The sequence below is a fragment of the Miscanthus floridulus genome, chromosome 11, assembly GCF_019320115.1.
Source record: "Miscanthus floridulus cultivar M001 chromosome 11, ASM1932011v1, whole genome shotgun sequence".
Classification (NCBI taxonomy): Eukaryota; Viridiplantae; Streptophyta; class Magnoliopsida; order Poales; family Poaceae; genus Miscanthus; species Miscanthus floridulus.
The window spans coordinates 99,714,707-99,733,142 of NC_089590.1; the positions used below are offsets into that span (position 1 = coordinate 99,714,707).

The 18,436-nt window shown below is 46.3% G+C and overlaps 2 protein-coding genes across 3 annotated transcripts; one reads left to right on the top strand and one right to left on the bottom strand.

The window, feature by feature from the left end:
* Positions 1-10,391: 10,391 nt before the first annotated feature.
* On the bottom strand, positions 10,392-12,182 carry LOC136494203 (16 kDa phloem protein 2-like). Of its 2 annotated transcripts, none has more exons than XM_066490368.1 (5): positions 12,014-12,182; positions 11,381-11,446; positions 11,096-11,219; positions 10,747-10,864; positions 10,392-10,627 (listed from the first exon to the last, which is right to left on the bottom strand). In XM_066490368.1, the coding sequence occupies exons 1-5, from the start codon at positions 12,078-12,080 to the stop codon at positions 10,598-10,600; spliced, it is 405 nt and encodes a 134-aa protein (XP_066346465.1). In that variant the 5' UTR covers positions 12,081-12,182; the 3' UTR covers positions 10,392-10,597. The 2 variants fall into 2 exon arrangements, with proteins under 2 accessions (XP_066346465.1, XP_066346464.1); XM_066490367.1 differs by having other exon boundaries at positions 10,392-10,614; positions 12,014-12,179.
* Positions 12,183-14,231: 2,049 nt separating this feature from the next.
* On the top strand, positions 14,232-18,228 carry LOC136494204 (cysteine protease ATG4B-like). Its single transcript, XM_066490369.1, is given in 9 exon segments — positions 14,232-14,920; positions 14,922-15,348; positions 15,437-15,522; positions 15,624-15,674; positions 15,827-16,212; positions 16,546-16,684; positions 17,487-17,542; positions 17,636-17,706; positions 17,793-18,228. Coding segments are annotated over 9 exon segments (1,482 nt in total). The 5' UTR covers positions 14,232-14,857; the 3' UTR covers positions 17,996-18,228.
* The last annotated feature ends 208 nt before the right edge of the window (positions 18,229-18,436 follow it).

Here is an 18,436-nt window from a genome sequence, read left to right on the forward strand (position 1 = left end):
TTTTTTATTAACTCTGGAAATGTGCTCTACCATTGAATTAAGTAGAAGTAGAGTAACTACCAATCTATTGTCTCGACTTAGGGAAAAAATAATCAAATAAAAGGAAATAAACTACATTGCCAATTACGCTAATGATTGTAGAGATTCTGACACAACAATAATCCCCGTGAATAAACTAGGTTGAGGATTGTATTTTCCACCGTAGTCATCTCCATTGCAAACGAAGTGCTCGGTTGAAACTTCTGAGATCCAAAATGTCAAGTCCTCCCGATGTCTTAGGATGAAAAACACATTTCCATTTGACCAAGCAATGGTCTCCCCATGCCTCTTCTTCTTCTTTCCATAGACATTTTTGTCATGTTCGATCAATTCTCTTATCAATAGTGTCATCCTCCCGTCTCTTGTTTGCAATTAGCCTTTCCACTCCTATAATTACATGAGATGTTGACCAAATGACCTTGAAACTAATGGAGTATGTGATCCATATCTAGATCTTCACGCCAAATTTGATTGACCTCTACTTTTTTAAATATAGTTCTTTAGGCCAATGGCTTCACCATAATTATTAAGGATCTATTGTAAGTTGTTCAAGTCTGTTACTAATGGCTGGAGAAAAAGGGCAGCATCATCTATATACAAGGTGGTACAAAAATGCCTCGGGTCTACCCCAATTTGTGAAAGCAATCATGAGAGGTTGCTTGGTCATCTTAAGGGTGTTGAATCAGGGCCATTGCTAATGCTAAGTAAAAAAACGTAGGTGACTAGATCACCATAACCCCCTTTGTTGAATTATGTTCCGCTCTAGCTATGAGTTCGATCAAGTATTGATAGATGTTTTTGTTATCTCTTTTCTTCCTATTTTTGAACGAGAATATGTCTATTTTCTTCTTCGAGTTCAATTAAGTGTTTTGCAAGTTATCGGGACAAAAATAGAGGTGGTAAATCCTTTGGATCAAACTAAAACAACCTTCCAAACGATAAAGGTTGCAAGTGCAAGAAGTGCTACTAAGCAACCAAGGAGGCCATGTGGGAAAGTTTCCATGTTATTAACAAGGATGAGACTTACTTAGATCCACATTTTTATCCAAACATAAAGAAGTTTATAACCAGGAGCATCCATGTGAAGTTCAAATAAACAAACAAGTACATTTTGATAAAAGAGATGAGACTATCAAGCAAATGGAGGGCAACCATGGGAAGTCCAAATAAAAAGATATTTTTGGGGGAAATTGTATATTTCCACCTCTTCATTTTCTTTTAAATTGGCATAAACATATTTGTTACTTTAAGCAACAAAAATGATTTTATATGGAAAAGTCGGGAGAGAGGAAGGGAACCCGCCCAAGAGGTATAGTGACACATAGTTAATTGGTGGTCTATGTGTTTTTTACAAACAATATCACAGTATCAACTGCATTTAATTGTTTGCTTACTTATCTAAAATATAATCACTAGGGTTAAACATCACAATATGAGCTCTCAACATTAGTTTGGTCCATAAAAGGCTATTGACGTAGCGAGCTAGCAAATACCTACAATCCCACCCTTTTTTAAAGTTGAAGTTAGGAGAAGTTGGATCATATCCAACTGTTTTGATCATGATTTGGACAAGTAGTTCAAACATGCCATGTCATAATACCCACTATTTATGTCATCAGTCATTGTTGTTAGTCTTGGATAATAAATTCTATACATCATTCATGTTGGAGCATCAATATTGTTTCTCTGTAGCACCACATATGATCCATACGCATCTAGTCATGCGAATGTCCCTGTGTCTCAATCCTCACAGAATTTTCGTTGTCATTCCTTCTTCGCTTGCCCAATAATCCCTACTCACATTTGTTGCCATGGTGTCAATGTCATAGCCTCAAGTTTCATTGATGCCATTTGCTCATCACTATCAATACTAGTTTATAGAGATGTTCCTGCTAAAGGTAGATAAGAAACACCACTCAAAAGAGAGAGAGGAAAGTGGACAATGCTTAATGTGGGTAGAGTAAAAGAATAGTAAAAGGTGCTCGGGATAATTGCCTCTAGTAGAATTCATGAAATAAAGTTTTCCAAAATTTTCCTGAATGGTTTGGTTTGCTTAACTTTGCATTTCCCTAAAGTGAGATTTAATTTTGAATCATGAACAAAAAAGGGAAATTTAGGTAGTTTCCACTCCTAGAAATGCTACCTAATACAATATAGTGCAAACACCTCCCAAAAAACATTACATTTATTGTTCTTTTACCTTAGTTTTTAAGAATACATCTTAAGCGTCCTAAAATGATTGTTCCATCACCACTCCCCTTCCCCGTCCTATTCACTTTTATCCATCCTTGTTTTTTCACTAACCAACTAATGGTTCCGCCAAGGCATGGGGTTGCACATCATCTGATCATCTCCCTCAAAGTTGAAATATCCAAGCGCATATACTAAATAGGTGGCCATGCACCATGCTACTTCATCCACACAAAGTTGAAAAACCCCTCATAACATAGTCTCACCATCGTAATAAGCGCACCATACGTGCATAAATGTGACCTAATGAAGCTTGATTTGAACCCCTACACACTAGCTAATTGAGGCCAATCTTTATCATATATTATGACTATGACTATAGAATATGTTTGTGTGTTGCAATAGATTTCAAATAAAAAATATAAACTCGATCGACTATTCCCTAAGCCTTGAGGATAAAAAAACTAGAAATGTCAAATAACTTTCTCTGAATGTAGAAAAGGTTTGTGCCAAGCCACATATATCCTAATCCTCCCTCCATCTTGTGATATAAGGGTTCTATGAGTTTAAAATGTGTACCGAAATATAAGGTATTATAGGTCCTCAACCATCTTTCTCCTTTATTTTTTGGGCTAGGAAATACTTGGGATTCCTTTTAAACTTATTAGTGTCATCCAAAACAACCAACATTAATTAAGAAAAATAACAATTGAACTAATCCATCCATCCTAATTAGTGAGGGTCAATATGGTCTTATGATGTCAGGCCCTTTATTTTGTCTAAAAGTCTCTTGGATCCTTTATATTACGGGATGGAGGGAGTATCATCATACAACGTATGAGGATATTCTATACACATTGATCCCTTCTTTTTCCTCGAATGGCATATGAGAGTTGCATGTCATTTCATTAAGAGAGAAAAATGATGCAATGGTGAGGCGAAAGAGGTCCCAACCGAACACGCACAACTTACACACTCGAAAACCTACAAAACACTTCACCAAAGAGGGAGAACATGACCAATGTGAATAGCTTAATAATCAGAAACGAACTAAGGATGTGTAGCGATTGACCTTAAGAGTAGCTCTCGAAGGTTAGAAGCACACAGTCAGCCACCGTAAACTACACTCATTAGCTACCTTTTGCCAGAGGAAATGTAAGTTAGGGGAAACTCGACCACATAGGCATTCCTATATTCCATACTTCCCAAGCCACCAATATGATTAGGGAGTTCAGCCCCTTGCACATCTCCTTGATAGTACTTTTTAGGCAAAATTTTCTCGAAAACACTGAAAGTGACCTCCTTTTGCTGGTGGACATAAAAAATGGAGCGATTTGCTAATGGACACTTGTTGTCAAATTTGTAGTAGGACACCGAACACATTATAATGATCATTTCTGGCTCAGAAGGTTATAGAACAGAGAAATGATGTTTTTGCCCCTATCTCTTTCTTCTTCCTCTCTCCCTTTCTTCTTCTGCTATGGCGAGGATGCCGAGCTCTAGCAAAATCCCGGCCGACGAAAGCTCACTGGTGGCAGCAAGGTGGCGCTAGGGCTTTCCTGGCTGTTGTCGCCGCTCTCCTTGCCCTCCCTTGGAATAGCGCACAGAGCTGGCCACCATTACTGAGCAAAAAGCGTGCGTCGAGCATCAAAGATCCCCGCGCGCTGTTGTCCCTACCATGTAGCGCTATCCCGGTCGAAACCACCGACTCCACTACACCTCCGACGTCTCTCCGTTCCCTTGCTCTACTCTGCTAGGCCAAATCGGGCCTAGGGACACCTTGCCGCCAGCGTTGACGCCGTCGATGTCAGCTGCTCGCGTGGCCAGGCCTCAATGGGCTATGGTCGTGGGCAAGTTCCACAGGGCTCCTAGCCACCATTGGAAGGCCGCTGGCCGCTGTGCGCGCTAGCGCAGGCCACCGCAGGTTGCCACGGTAGGGCCACTGTGGGCCCCCACCGGTGGGGTTGCGCCCCTTGGTAGGTGCGCGTGGGCCTAGGCAAGCCCTAGCGCCGCCTTCCTACCGCTGGCGAGCTTCCGTCGGTCAGGATTTCACCGGAACCTGGCATCCTTGCTGTAGTAGAAGAAGAAAGGGAGAGAGAAAGAAGGAAGAGATGGGGGTCATTTAGCAACTGTTCTCTCATCTCCTGAGCCAAAAATGATTATTTTAATGCGTTCAGTGTCCTCAGCAAATTTGACAACAACAAAAGTGTCCACCAACAAATTCCTTCATTTTCAATGTCCACCAGCAAAGGGAGGTCACTTTTAATGTCTAGGAGCAAATTTTGCCTACTTTTTATAGTGTTTCACCACCATCTAAAAAATGACTTGCATCAGCTGAAGGTGTCATTGTAGCCATCGAATGGTTTCTACAAAAAACAAAAATCTAGGCCTGCTAAGTGAACACACAAGAGATTAATGTTTCTTAACCTGATCACAGAAAGGGCAGCCTAGTTACTAGGGTAGCTCATTGTAGGATCTCTAGTATGCCTAGGGGGTGAATAGACCTATAAAAAATTAACTCAAATCAAAGTCAAATTCACCCATGGCAATGCCGCTCTATGAGCGCAGCACTACTGCACCTGTAGTAGAGATTAGTTTATAGTTCAAAATATTCCCAACAAAATTTAGATCAGGTATATTTCTTAGCTTCCTGTAGGGTAGTAGATCACAGATCGACAACTAAAAGTATTGGGAACACTACACACAAGTAGATCAGCCTCAAACTCTAGAAATAACCTCAATCAACAATATGTTATGCAAGTAATGTAAATCAAGCACAAGTGACACAATGATTTATCCTGTGGTTCGGCTCACCACTAAGGCTTGCTTACCTCCACGTTGTTGAAGTTAGCCACTAAGGCTTAGAGCTTTTCAGCCATTCCTCATTCTCAAGTCAAGAGACTTAACTCTTGAGATGGGGGTGAGTTTACTAGCTTCAAGAGATGGTTATAAACCTCCTGGGGCTGCCACACAAGTTGGTAAGCTCCATGGGCAATGCTTTAGCCAACTAGGAGCCAAGCTCTAAGAGTAACAAACACAACCACCAGCCAAAACATGAACCAAGTGCTCTTTAGAGTTTGGGAATCAATGGAGCTGCTCTCTAATCGAGTTTGGGATCCTTTTTCCTCAAGGATTGATGGGGAAATTAATGGATTTGCTTGAGGGCTTGAGGTCAACAATGGAGTAAGAGAGAGAGCTCCTACTCTGTTTTGGGCATGCTGAAGTGAAGAAGAAGAGACCTGGTTCATTACCGTTGGGAAGGAAGGGGAAAGGTATATATACCCCCGGCTCACAACAGTCACTAAAATCGTAGATAGCCGTCGGGAAGGAAAGGGAAAAGTATATATTCCCCCAGCCCTCAACGGACACTGCACCCAAGAGGTCGGGCGAGACGAGGACATGACCAAAGGGTCGGGCAAGCCAGAGCCCGTGACCTTGGGGTCAGGCAAGACAGAGCCCGCGACCAAAGGGTCGGGCGATCCAGAGCCCGCGACCTTGGGGTCGGGCGATCCGGAGCCCGCAACCAAAGGGTCGGGCGAGCCGGAGCCCGCGACTAAGAGGTCGGGCGAACCGGAGCCCACGACTAAGGGGTCGGGCGAGCCGGAGCCCACGACCAAGGGGTTGGGTGAGCCTCTCTTCAAGTGCGGCAGTGCCGCACCACGCAAGACTACAAGGGTAATAGTGAAGTGTAGACTGTCTTGGCTGTGAATTTGAGGATGCTTGTGGTTGTTTGAGCACTTGGTAGCACATATTAGCTTAAGCATTGTGCCTCCTATTATAGTACAGCTTTTCCTATACTCAAATTCAATATATAAAAGAATTTAAACCTCCTTTGAGTTTGAAGCCATCTATATTTGTAATTGGGGACTCCTCCATTCCGTGTAGCATCCTCAAATATAAGTTCCCTGCTTGTTATCTCGATAAATCTCATTAGTTCTCTAATTGCGTTGTCATTATCACCAAAACCCACAATTAAGGCTTGATTGCACTTTCACTCATGCTTGGCTAAGCAGTCGATCATCCAACACCAATTAAGGATGGCTAACCAAAGGAAGAACTTGCATTTTAGAGGGGTGAACTCTTCTAAACCCTTTTCCAAGGACCAGATTTATAGTTCACAAGAAGAAGGCAGTATAGGGCAACTTGCTAGTGTAGGCGCTAGATTGTGTAAGCTTCCAACGACGCTGATCAGGGATAACCGATTGCAACACCAAGCCATCCACCAAGTCCCAAACACGGGCGGATATATATAGTAAATTGTGGGTGCGCCCGCACCCACAAAAATTTGAAAAAATAATGATAGCGTCTAAATTTTTACCATATTTGCACCCTCACGATAAAAATCTATGCACCCACAAGGCAAGCGCACCCCCTCGAATTTGCTGTAGCTCCGCCACTGGTCCCAAATGTATACGTACCCAACCATCACTTGTACTGTCAAAACTCTTTTGATACCAAACACCCAAGTTCAGCCTTTAAGAGCCAGAGCTACTGTTGTGGTATTGCTAATACTTGAGATCATCTTGTGCAAGTTAGGGGCTTGTTTTGCTAAAGTCCTTCCTTGTAACCATCAGTCATCCCAGAACCTTATCTACTCTCCCTTCCAACTATAGAATCTGCAGCAACAATGAAGAGAGGTTGAGCATTATGCCGTACTTGAATTAATAGACCATCCCATGGCCATGAAGGGTGTGTCCCTTTGGGATCCCTTCCTTCATTGAAATCCACCATGCCACAAATCCATGTGAAGCAATTTATGAAAGAGGGTGCCTCTAGTATTAAAGAAAATGATAATGACAAATAGTCCATTAACACAAAATCTGGCATTTTGAAGACCCGAAACATGGCCGACATATCTTAATAAGAAGGAGAATTACATGCACAAAAAGGTCGTTGTTGTACTAATCCTACAATGCACGAAGAGACTAATAGACATCATCTTGCTGCTCCTCCTGGCTTCAGGCCACTTCCATCTCTGTTTGCTGATCCTTCTTCTTTCAAATCTGGCATATAATGGCTTATGTTGTAACGTTGACATCCGTTTGCTTATGCGGCCAAAAAATCAGACATGGAGTGTAGCAGAAAGGACACATCCTCCTGGCTTCAGGCCACTTCCATCTCTGTTGCTAATCTTCTTCTTTCAAAATCTGGCATATAAGTGGCTTATGTTTGTAACCTTGTGACATCAGTTATGCTTATGCGGCCAAAAAATCAGGACATGGAGTGAGCAGCAGAGGACACCCACGACCCCCACGTCATCTCTCTGAGGCGACTCGGGGCCAACCCCTGTCGTCGCCGGTCCTTCGGGGCCGCTCCTCCGGTCGTCGTCGTCGCTCCTTCTGATGTGCGGTGGCGGCGGCCCGCAGTGGTCCTGCCTCAAAAAGGCAGCTGCCGCTCCTTCCCCTCCCCTCCTGCCTCCTCTTCCTTCCTCCTCCCGTCCTCCTCGAGCTCCACCTCAAGCAACGGCAACCATGGGCTGGCGGAGTTCCTGGGCGCCGGATCTAGCTCTGTGGTGGCCGGATCTTGCAGCCGCACTCCGCGCGTGCTCGGCTAACTGCAGCCGGGGCTACGGTGCCACGCGGGATCCGGCCGGCTGCTACACCAAAAAGCCTCCTCCATCCTAGGGACGGACAGATCTGGCCGGGTCTGCGACGCCGGCAGTTGGTCGCGCGCGCACCCTACATCCGCGTTTATGGGGTGGGCGGATTCGGCGCCTCTAGAGCCTGAAGCCGGGCGGATCTGGCGCCTTCAGGTCCAGCTGCGTGCGCCGACCTGCCTCCTCTATACGGGGATGGGCGGCAAGCTTTGGCCGGGGTTGTGATGCAGGCAGCCGTGCGTGGCCCCTAGATTCGCGGTCTACGGGTAGCGGCTGGCCTCCAGCACTAGGGGTCGGGCAGACCCGGCCAGCTACGTGCGCCCCTTGTGCCCAGCAGCTGGCTCGCACTTCGGCGGCCAGCGACCGGCAGGCTCTTAGGCCGACGGTCAGTTCACGTTTCTGTAGCTGACCCTGCTGGCTCCGCGCGATGCTGAGCCCCAATTGCGGGGTTGACGTCACCCTGCTGGCTGCCTAGGGCGGCAGGTTGGAGGCATGGAGTTCTGGGCGAAAGCTCAGCTCGGTTTTGGTCGAGCGGGCGGCGGTGACGCCTCGAGCACCACATTCCTCCTTGGAGGCATCGTTGTTGAACCCCCATGCTTCCCGCCGATGATGCCAGATTCTGGGTGTAAACCCCGCCTTACAAGCTGTAAGGCCAACAATGATGGCGTCCACTGTGGGCGTCACCTCCTTCCTGAAGGAGTCACGAAAGAATCTCCAGCTCATCGCTTGTCTCCCTTGCGGTCGCTGACATCCATGGCTCATCTGTTCCGTCGGCTTTTGGTGGAGTCTCTCGTTGTGCCTGTGTGTGCTCTTGTTTTACTCGTAATGGTTTGTCCTGCAGCATTTGACCTTGCCGTCGTCGTTTGGCTGCCATAGCGGATGCTTTGCCGCTATCCTTATCTCCATGGCGGATGCTTGGCCATCATTGGTTTCTCGAGCGTATGCTTTGCCGCCGTTGTCGTCGGCCTCCTCACTGGCAGATGCTTTGCTGCCGAGTGTGTCTTGGTCGTTCCCCCTGAGGATGCTTTGCCGTAGGGCATCTTCTCTTGGTGGATGCTTGGTTGCCGTGGTCGTTGGCGGATGCTTTGTCGTCGTTGTCGTTGGCCTCCTCTCTGGCAGATGCTTTACTGCCGAGTGTGTCTTGGTCGCCCCCCTACGGATGCTTTGCCGCAGGGCGTCTTCTCATGGCGGATGCTTGGCCGCCGTGGTCGTTGGCAGATGCTTTGCCGCCGTTGCTGCTGGATGCTCGCTTCTCTCTGGGTGGATTGTTTGCCACCAGGGCACCGTCTTGTTTGTAGGCAACCATTGCGCCTTTGTATCATTTTCTTGTAGGCTCAGTTGGTAGGTTTTGGGTGTTGAGGGCAGTCGCTCCTTTTTTTCTCTCTTTCTTTCTTGTTTATTACATTATATTCCAGTTTACTCACCACTGGCTTAGTGGTTGGTAATCCTGTGCTATGATGGTTCTCTCGTAGCTAGATCTTGTAATTCTCTTCTGCTTAATGAAAAACTGGGCTATATTCCCCTGATCGTGAAAAAAAAAGAAAATCCGGCTACTAGTTTACTCATGTGCCGAACATGCATGCAACTGTATGACTCGTGGACCCGCACATGATAATTAGTAGAGGGCCAATCCATTGGAGTAGTGCACGAGATGTTGTTGACATCAGCAATTGTTATTGAAAGTGGAAGTCTTGTTTTTTTTTGTCATATGTATGAGAAAAGCAAAATACATACTTAGTAGAAGAGCTAACTTATAGTATATTTTATACAGTAGAAAGGAAAGAGAACGATGAAAAACAACTAGATAGCACTTTATGAAGAGCTAAACTCGTATACTTAATTCATTTGTTGTTTACGCTCACACGATTTTTCATGCTAATATATTAAGCTGCTCTATGTTTATTTTTTAGCATTTTTAAAAGTCTATTGGAGACACCCTTAGGCAGATGTGACATATCATTGGGTGTAAACACGAGATAGATGTGGCATATCATTGAGCGTAGCCAGGCCTGATATTCAAACTATCAAAGTGAATGCGTATTTTGTAGTGCTCAGCTTCAGTAACAGGAATTGATGTTTTGCAGTCGAATCTTGCTAACTAATTTATGTTTCCATGTCAATCAAAAGGTAAGAAGGCTAAAACTAATAAGAAGGCAAAAGGCAAAGCAGCATCAGGGACCCCAGGCGCCAGCAAGACACGAAAAACAAGAGGAAGGCCTTAAGCAAAAGAGATCAACACCAGCTTGATCATGAGCATTGAGCAGTACTTCATCCGTGTGTTTGTCTAAAAGCTGATCGATCCGAGGAGCGTTGAACTCTCGCGGACATGTTGCTTGTCCTGTATTTTCCCAAAGTCTTGTGGTTACCTGGTTGCAATTAATTTCCAGACTCGTATGGTTGCATTTGGTTTTTCTTGTCCTCATGTTACACAGTCTTTGGTGGCAGTTATTTAAAGTCTAGGTGATCCAATTCTGCTGTACATGTGAAACTGTAATTATGTTGCTGTTTGGAAATGTTAGTGTTGTAAACCCATTTCATAGTTACAACTTTGTTTGAGAGATGATGATAGTTCTGCAGGCCATGCATATATACTCGGTGAGGTGCACAAACCAAACAGCTCTGAATAGTTATCGCAGTGCTGGGAATTACATGCAAACATTCAGTTCATGACAAAGCATATACAGGGTCGCATAACAACAATACTAATTCTTCAGTAAATTGTCCTCTTGTTCGACGCATGCATTTCAGGCAGATCAACTCCAGATGCTGTCATCAGGGCGGCGAGTTTCCTGGAGAAGAGTGCTGATCAGATTAGCATCGCATCCATTGTGAGTTTGTGATATGTAATACAGGCTGATAGCATGGCTTGACTGTTGCAGCTGGCAAGAATGTTGCAAGGGAGATTTAGTTTAGTGATATACCGCTGCTGGAGTGAAGGTGAGTGCAAGCTTGATCTCTCCGCAGTATTTCTCCTCCTTGACGACCGGATGAACTGCCGGAGGAAGGCTGCCTTCCTGAAACACAGCCTCCAGGGGGATGCTGAACGAAAGCAGTTCAGAAGAACAGGTGCACAAATTAAAGGCTAGTCAGGCTTGCTTAGAGCGACAAAACCATGCAATATGTATAACTGAAAGTTCAGAGAGAGGCATCCTGGTCTTCTGAACTTGGCTCAGAAAGAACATAGATTTTTCACAAGCTGTAGTATTGCAATTCCGTGCATGCAGGAGTAAATTTGCAGGTATGGTTTGTCGGATAAGGATAATTACTTACGTTGCTTCGCCAACGAAATCATCATCGGTGAGATCGCTGTCCATGATCTTGAGATGGAGCTGCGGGGTTTCGTCAGAGACTGTGAAGATGAAGGTCTCGTTCCATTCAGGCTCGCTTCCTGCTCCTGAAAAAAATGGACAGCAAGATTGGCATCGAGTTACCTTCCGCATCACTGCATATATCAAGTGATGTGCCCTCTAGCAATAGCAGATACACAAACTCAACGAAGAAATGGGGATTCTTGTGAATGAATGGTAAAAAAAAGTACTCCTACACTACACGTACCATTTGCAACGCTGCTCTTCTGCTCCTGGGTGCGGCATGTAAGGATCACGAAGGGGTCCATGTTATCTGACGAGCATTTGCATTTGCACAAAGAAAAAGGCATAAAAAGATACATGGGTTAGTACCGAGTACCGACAAGGATCAAGAAGATGCTACAGTAACCGTATACTGAACTTTTCTTCAGCTGCAGCATATATACAACTACTAGTACTTGTTTTAGAACAGAACAAAGATCTCACGCATCGATCAGTATGAGACTGATCCAAATGCTTTTGACGATCCAGGCAGGTTAGTCAGTACATGAAAATCCAGAGCTCGTTACAGTTTGCCGACCCACGGTGACAAATACGGAGCTAGATCAGCGATGAACATGCCGTAAGCAGGCATGATCACTGAACAGTGAACTGTGAACACCACGGTTAGTCATGGCATCTACTGTGCTGCGTGGCTCGCAGATCTACCTCAACCGGCAGTGACGAAGCACATATATACGACGCGCAACGAAGACAGCACAGGCGTGGCGCGTACGGCTCACAGAACAACAAGGGACCAAGAACGAAAGGGGACAACTTTTGCGACCCGGCGGAGAAGAAGAGGATCGGAGGAAGCTATGAGAGAGGGAGAGAGGTTTACTGAGGAAATCGGTGTCCTCGAGGCCCTTGGCGGAGACGAGAAGGACCTCCAGCTTCCCGTGCACCATGTTTGCCGGTGCTTGTGTTCCTCGTCAATCGACGACTGCAGCTTCTTGATGCGTCCAGAGAGGGTCAGAGGCGACGGCACTTTCCCCTTGGCGACCAAACCAGAGCAAGTGTGACATATATGGAGAGAAAAAGTCATGGCAAATAGTGACGAGGAGCCATGCTGTCGCCGGCCGGCCGGCCCCAGCTTGGCAGCTCTGGATCATCAATCATGCATGCCTGCCAGTCTGCATCACACATGTGATTTTGATTGTGATGGTGATCTACTACGAGCCGTGGTTGGTAAATCTTGAAAAAAAAAGATGGAAAGTAAGGATTATTAGTTGCCAATTGCACACGTCTAGCGGTAGCTGTTAGTAGATAGATTTATTCATTGACCAATATACGATGATGATGGCGGCTTTCTTCTCTTGCTCTTGTTGTCTGCTCTGCCGTGGAATGGAAAAGAAAATACTCCAACTACTTAGCAGCATGTCCTCGGGCAGGCAGCTTTGCTTGGTTTGAGCTGGACTGGTACTATGGCACATGACAACATGCCCGCATCCGGATGTATGCATGCACCCAGCTGCCATAGTGGCATAGTGCCTTGCAAGTTCCTTCAGATCCCGGGAATAACGCAAGGTTTGATTGCTTGCTTGCATGTTCTTTCAATGATTTTAGTATTTATTTACTACTGTCTGTTTTTAGTGAATTTAATTTATAGTAGCATCCAGAATTGGCTTCATTTTTATATAAAAAGGAAAATAAAAATAAGATTGAGAGGACTTGGGTATTTTTCATTTTTTCCCCCTAGACTTGCTGGGATCATTATTTGTTTTATCATCAGGCAAATGAGCCAAGCCAAGGCAAAGCTGTGTCTACAGCCTTGGACTAGAGTACGCAAGCTTGGGCGGTTGCACGGGCCAGGCCCATATATACTGCAGAAGCATCTGATGGGCCAGATGCGATTCTTTTCTGGCTGCTGCCTTCCGCCGTCTGGGAAGATCACTCTCTCACTGCCCTCGGAGACGTAGTAATGGGGGTTACGCAAATGCAAAGTTTATTACACGACGCCTTGCGCTCGCGCGACCCGTGGCCGCGCACGTGCCCGACAGAGAGGAAGAGGAAGGAGGCCATGCCGCCATTAGAGAGAAGAAAAGAGGGGGAGGAGGGCTCGCCGATGCTAGGTCGGAGATGAAGAAGACGATGATGGCGCGGCTAGGGTTCTGGCAGCTGCGCCCCACCCTTCTTCCCTAAATTCGGCGGACTTAGAAGGGCCCGGGCAGGCTGGCCAGGTGTATGGGGAAGGAGGTCGGGCAGCTTAGGAGCCCTGGCGGCGGCGGCCGGGCCAGGGAGGGCAGGGGTGCCATGGCCAAAGGGAGGTTGCCACTACCGGAGCTCGCCGTGGTCGGAGGAGGTGGGAAGAAGGCTCTGGCGAACCCTAGCGTCCGTGGCAGGATGATGGTCGGTGACAGGGGCGAGGACGAGCAGGACGAGCGCGGGGAGGGAGAAGAAGACTGCGGGAGCGTGCTCGTCGCGAGGAGGACCACGGAGAAGAAGTTGTCGCGGGGAGGAAGATGAGGCCGCGGGATAATGTTGTCCTTACGCCAAGAAGGGTGGAAAACGGAGCAGGCAACTCTGGACAGGGTGGAGGAAGAAGAGTACTCCACTACTCTACTCCTATTTGAAATTCCTTTCCATTCCCATCTGGCCATCTCTTTTGTTGCTTGGGCGTGGAAGCCACGGCTCAAAGCAGCGTCGTGCCGTGCAATCAGCTCAGCTGCCCAATCCCCGGTAACCCCGAAGCGAGCGTTGACTTCACCGGTAGCCGTCCCCTTCACAAACTAACCCACCCACTTGAATCACGTCACATCATATAAAATTCGCATGAATTTTGAGAAAATTTATCCATATACGTGCCAATCGCATCACATTTCTGTAAACAACGGGCCCAAACGGGCGGCACAGGGTGTGTTGACGTGCCCGTGCAAATTCGGCACTCGCACGCATGATGCATCCACCACTCGCGGTCGCGGTCCCGGTCGCAGTCCGAGGGATTCCCATTACACTTGGGCTCTAACGAGGGCCCATACCATGAGACAAGCCCACCAACTCTGAAATTCCTCTGGTCTTGCCAAAGCCCAGCTCGATACGCCCGTACGTCTTCGTCCCCCTCTCCCCCTTGTTCCTCTTCCCCTCCGATTCCGACTCCGCCACGCCACCTCCCCTCCTCTTCCCCTCCACCCCCCTCTCCCTTCCGCGGTGCGCCCCGATCCCTCGACGCTTACGCACCCCATGCCGACCTCGTCTCGCCGAGGACTGGATCGCCGCAGGGTAAGCAAGCCACCCTTCTCTCGCCGCTCCCCCTCTTCCAGCGGCCGGTACTACTACTAAATTGCCCGCCGGGCCTTGCCCAACAACCTACGGTACTGCTGCGGAGTCCCTGTTGAATCTGGGATTTCTTCGATCCTGTGCTCTCCGCTGACCTAGTCGAGCACGGCGCTTACCTACCCGCGCGGGGTTGCTTCTAAGTTCTAGCCCGTGTCGCCCCCAACCCCAATTGCAAGTTTTCTGTCGATGCTGCTAGCGTGTAATTACGAATTACGCCTTGGTGTTGCCAGATTGCTATGAACTAAGCTCCTCGCCATGTTTGGTGCTACTGCTATTATGTCTTAGACTTTACATTAGCTCTGAGCAAATTCAGTGTAGGGTCTGAAGAGCCTACGATTTACACAGCTGATTCGTTACTTTGCTAGGACATCGTGGGTGTCTTCACACACATGCGGCGTTAGGTTAGGTGATGACGAGCTTGCCTGAGAGGGAAGAAGCACCTGCACCTCCACCAGATTCACCACGTGAGGAAAGCCGCCGCCGCCGCCACCCCAGCTGCCGCCGTTGCCTCTTCCTCCTCTGGGTCTGATCAGAAGGAAGACAGAGGCTCCAGGCAGCCCAAGGCCTCCATCCTGTCCGGCGTCTTCACGCCCCCTTTTGCCATATTTGAGGGGCAGCAGCAGGACTCCTCGTCGTCGCCGGTGTGCGACGCCAGGTCGACGAAGTCGTCCTCGGGATCCTATGCTTGGTCCAGGATTCTGAGGAGGTTCGTGGGCAGCGGCTCCATGTGGCGTCTTCTGGGGTGCGCCAGGGTTCTGACCTCCGGTGACGTGTGGTTCCTTGGTAAATGCTACAAGGTGCCTCCTGAGGAAGAGGAGTCCGGCGACTCGGAGTCTGACAGCGGGCATGCTGCGTTTCTGGAAGATTTCTCTTCCAGGATATGGATCACTTACCGGAAAGGTTAGGATTTGCAGTACTACGTTTGTGGTGGAAACTTAATTTCGTGTCCACGGGTGCCTAGAAGATATTGACATGTTTATTGTCCCAGGCTTTGATGCAATATCTGATTCCAAGCTGACTAGTGATGTGAACTGGGGATGCATGGTTAGAAGCAGTCAGATGCTGGTTGCTCAGGTAAACTTTGTCCCTTTCAAAGTGTCCCTTCATTGCCAGGATGGTCACTGCCACTGCAATTGTAAGCTGTAACAGACAAGCTATATGGCAAAATTTTGCAGGCACTGATTTTTCACCATCTTGGAAGATCTTGGAGAAAGCCCCCAGAGAAGGTGAGAGATATATGAATTGATTATTCTGGTCTGTATTAGAGGTTCACCTATGCAAAGAAAAATGAGGAACTTCTGCTCAGTTATAGTAGGTGATGGAGCTCTTTAAATTCTTAATGTAGGGTTGCTTATAATGACCAAATGTTCATATGCAGCCATACAACCCAGATTATATAGGGGTCTTACACCTATTTGGTGATTCTGAAGCTTGTGCTTTCTCTATTCACAATTTACTTCAAGCTGGAAGGAATTATGGTCTGGCTGCTGGATCATGGGTGGGTCCATATGCTATGTGCCGGGCATGGCAGACCCTTATCCGCACAAATAGAGAGCAAGCTGATGCTGTCGATGGGAAGGAAAATTTCCCTATGGCGCTTTATGTGGTTTCGGGTGATGAAGATGGTGAAAGAGGTGGAGCTCCAGTTGTTTGCATCGATGTTGCTGCTCAGCTTTGCTCTGATTTCAACAAAGAACATTCTACATGGTCACCTATGCTTTTGTTAGTTCCTCTGGTTCTTGGCCTTGACAAAATTAATCCAAGGTAATCAGCTAAATTTCCATCCTGTGGGGGCTGCATAAGGATCCATGCTAGGCTATCTGAATTTAAGAGCCATCCTAAGTTAGGCTTACCTACCTATACACTACATAACTTAAGGACAGTGACGTGCCTGGGACTGATTTTGTAAAAATGGCTAATATTGCGATATTGTAGTCCAACATGATGGGTTATTATATAGATGGTTATTCTAAAGATACAAACCAATCTTAAATCCATTCAGCCATCATGGCAATGAATAAAGATGCCCTCTAATAATTGATGTTTCTGTTGATGTATTGATATGTAACTAATTAGTACCTGTTTCCTTTCTATCAGGTACATCCCATTACTAAAGGAGACGTTTACATTCCCACAAAGCTTGGGCATTTTAGGTGGAAAACCTGGGACATCAACATACATTGCTGGGGTACAGGATGATAGGGCCCTCTACCTAGATCCCCATAACGTTCAGATGGTAAACCTGCATACATTTTATATTTACTTAGCATGCAGATGCATCTATTTCAGAAATGCTGTATAGTTTTCTACCTTCTAACTTAAGTTGAGCACCATACTTAAGAAGTATCAAATTAAAAACGGTATGTTCTTTCATGTATGTGAATGCCATTAAGTAGTTGTCTAAGATCATGGATATAGTCTGGCACCTTTCAAGTTTCAAGTTTGAACTGAGTTCCATTCTCTTATTCAAAGACAACAGTGGCATGTCTATTCTGCAGAAATTCCTATTACTTAGGCAACTATAATCTGGTTATTTCTGTTGGAGTGAAGTGCATTGTGAGTCCCTAAAATTTGTTAGGTTGTCCCAATTGGGTCCCTGAACTTGGCAGCTGAAGATTCAGGTCAAGGCATGGCCAAACTATATCGGTAGTTAAAGATGACATGGTATTTGATAGCACTGTAGATTGTTTAATTTGGCAGCTATCATGTGAAATCAGCAAGGATTCCATTTTCTGGATTATAGAGCAAAGTTTTTGTATCCTAACTTTCATTGGTCTTAATTAGCAGGAGCCATGCTAAGCCTATGAGTCATTTGTATCCCTTATGGGCCCTGACACAACCAATTTTGTTAGACATAACTGTGCTTGTGCCTTGTGTATGTATATACTACTGTTTTTCAATTTGTGCACTCTTGTTTGCTTGGAGTACCATTTTTTAACACTACGAAAACACAGATAATGGGCCAATGCATTGGCCAGGATGCATGATTTTTTAGCTATATAGTAATGGTAGTAATACTGGAATTCTCTATGTGTCAGACGGTCGACATTGCACCGGATAACTTGGAGGCAGACACTTCCTCGTACCACTGCAGGTATGTGTGCTGTTGTGGAATGAAATCTGATGAATGGAACTGCAGATTCATTCTCTATGCATGCCTCTGATTCATGTGTCTGCACTTGTACAGTGTTGTACGAGATTTGGCTCTAGAACAAATAGATCCATCCCTAGCTATTGGTTTTTACTGTCGCGACAAAGGTGAGCCGTTGTAGTTTCTCAGATGCCCATCAGTCATTTTTTCAAGCTCTAATCTCTATGTTTTCTATTTGCATCTTTTTATGCAGGCGACTTTGATGATTTCTGTTCTCGGGCCACTGAGTTGGCAGAGAAGGCCAATGGAGCGCCACTCTTTACCGTTGTGCAGTCAATCGAGCCATCGAAGCAAATGTATAAACAGGATGATGGGCTGGGTTGTTCTGGCAGTAGCATGGCCAACGACGATGACCTTGATGGCTCCGGTGAAGCAGAAGAGTGGCAGATCCTCTAAAGGAGGCGAACACCGATGACATGTTGGGCTGAAAAACTTGCATGGAACACGTTGTCTGAATGCCCTCATTTGCGTGTGAATACAGGGGATTATTTGTGATCACAGGGTGTCGTTGGGTGCCAACGTCCCTTAGGAGGAAATGTTCAAAACGTGACAGGTGGAAATGTTCAAAAACATACACTTGTGGATGATCATAACTACTTATTATTCCATATTCTAACACCATTTCACCACGGCGTGCTCGCTTTTCAATTGGTTGCTAGAGTTGCACCTGCCAACATGTTTGTGGTGTTGGGATGCTACACTTGCAATGCCAGTGGCGGGGCCAGGATTTTTGTGGAGCCTGAGCGAGAAGAATATTAACAACTCATTTGGTAGGGCTCTGTCTTCTCTTAAGATAGCTCTGGCTCTCCTTATGTGGGGAGTAACTTTTTTTTTTTA

Coding starts and splice junctions, on each gene's coding strand:
- LOC136494203 (XM_066490367.1), bottom strand. CDS start 12,080: ATGGTGCACGGGAAGCTGGAGGTCCTTCTCGTCTCCGCCAAGGGCCTC. Junction 11,447..12,013: donor CGAGGACACCGATTTCCTCA/GTAAACCTCTCT, acceptor AATGCTCGTCAG/ATAACATGGACCCCTTCGTG. Junction 10,865..11,095: donor GATTTCGTTGGCGAAGCAAC/GTAAGTAATTAT, acceptor GCTTTCGTTCAG/CATCCCCCTGGAGGCTGTGT.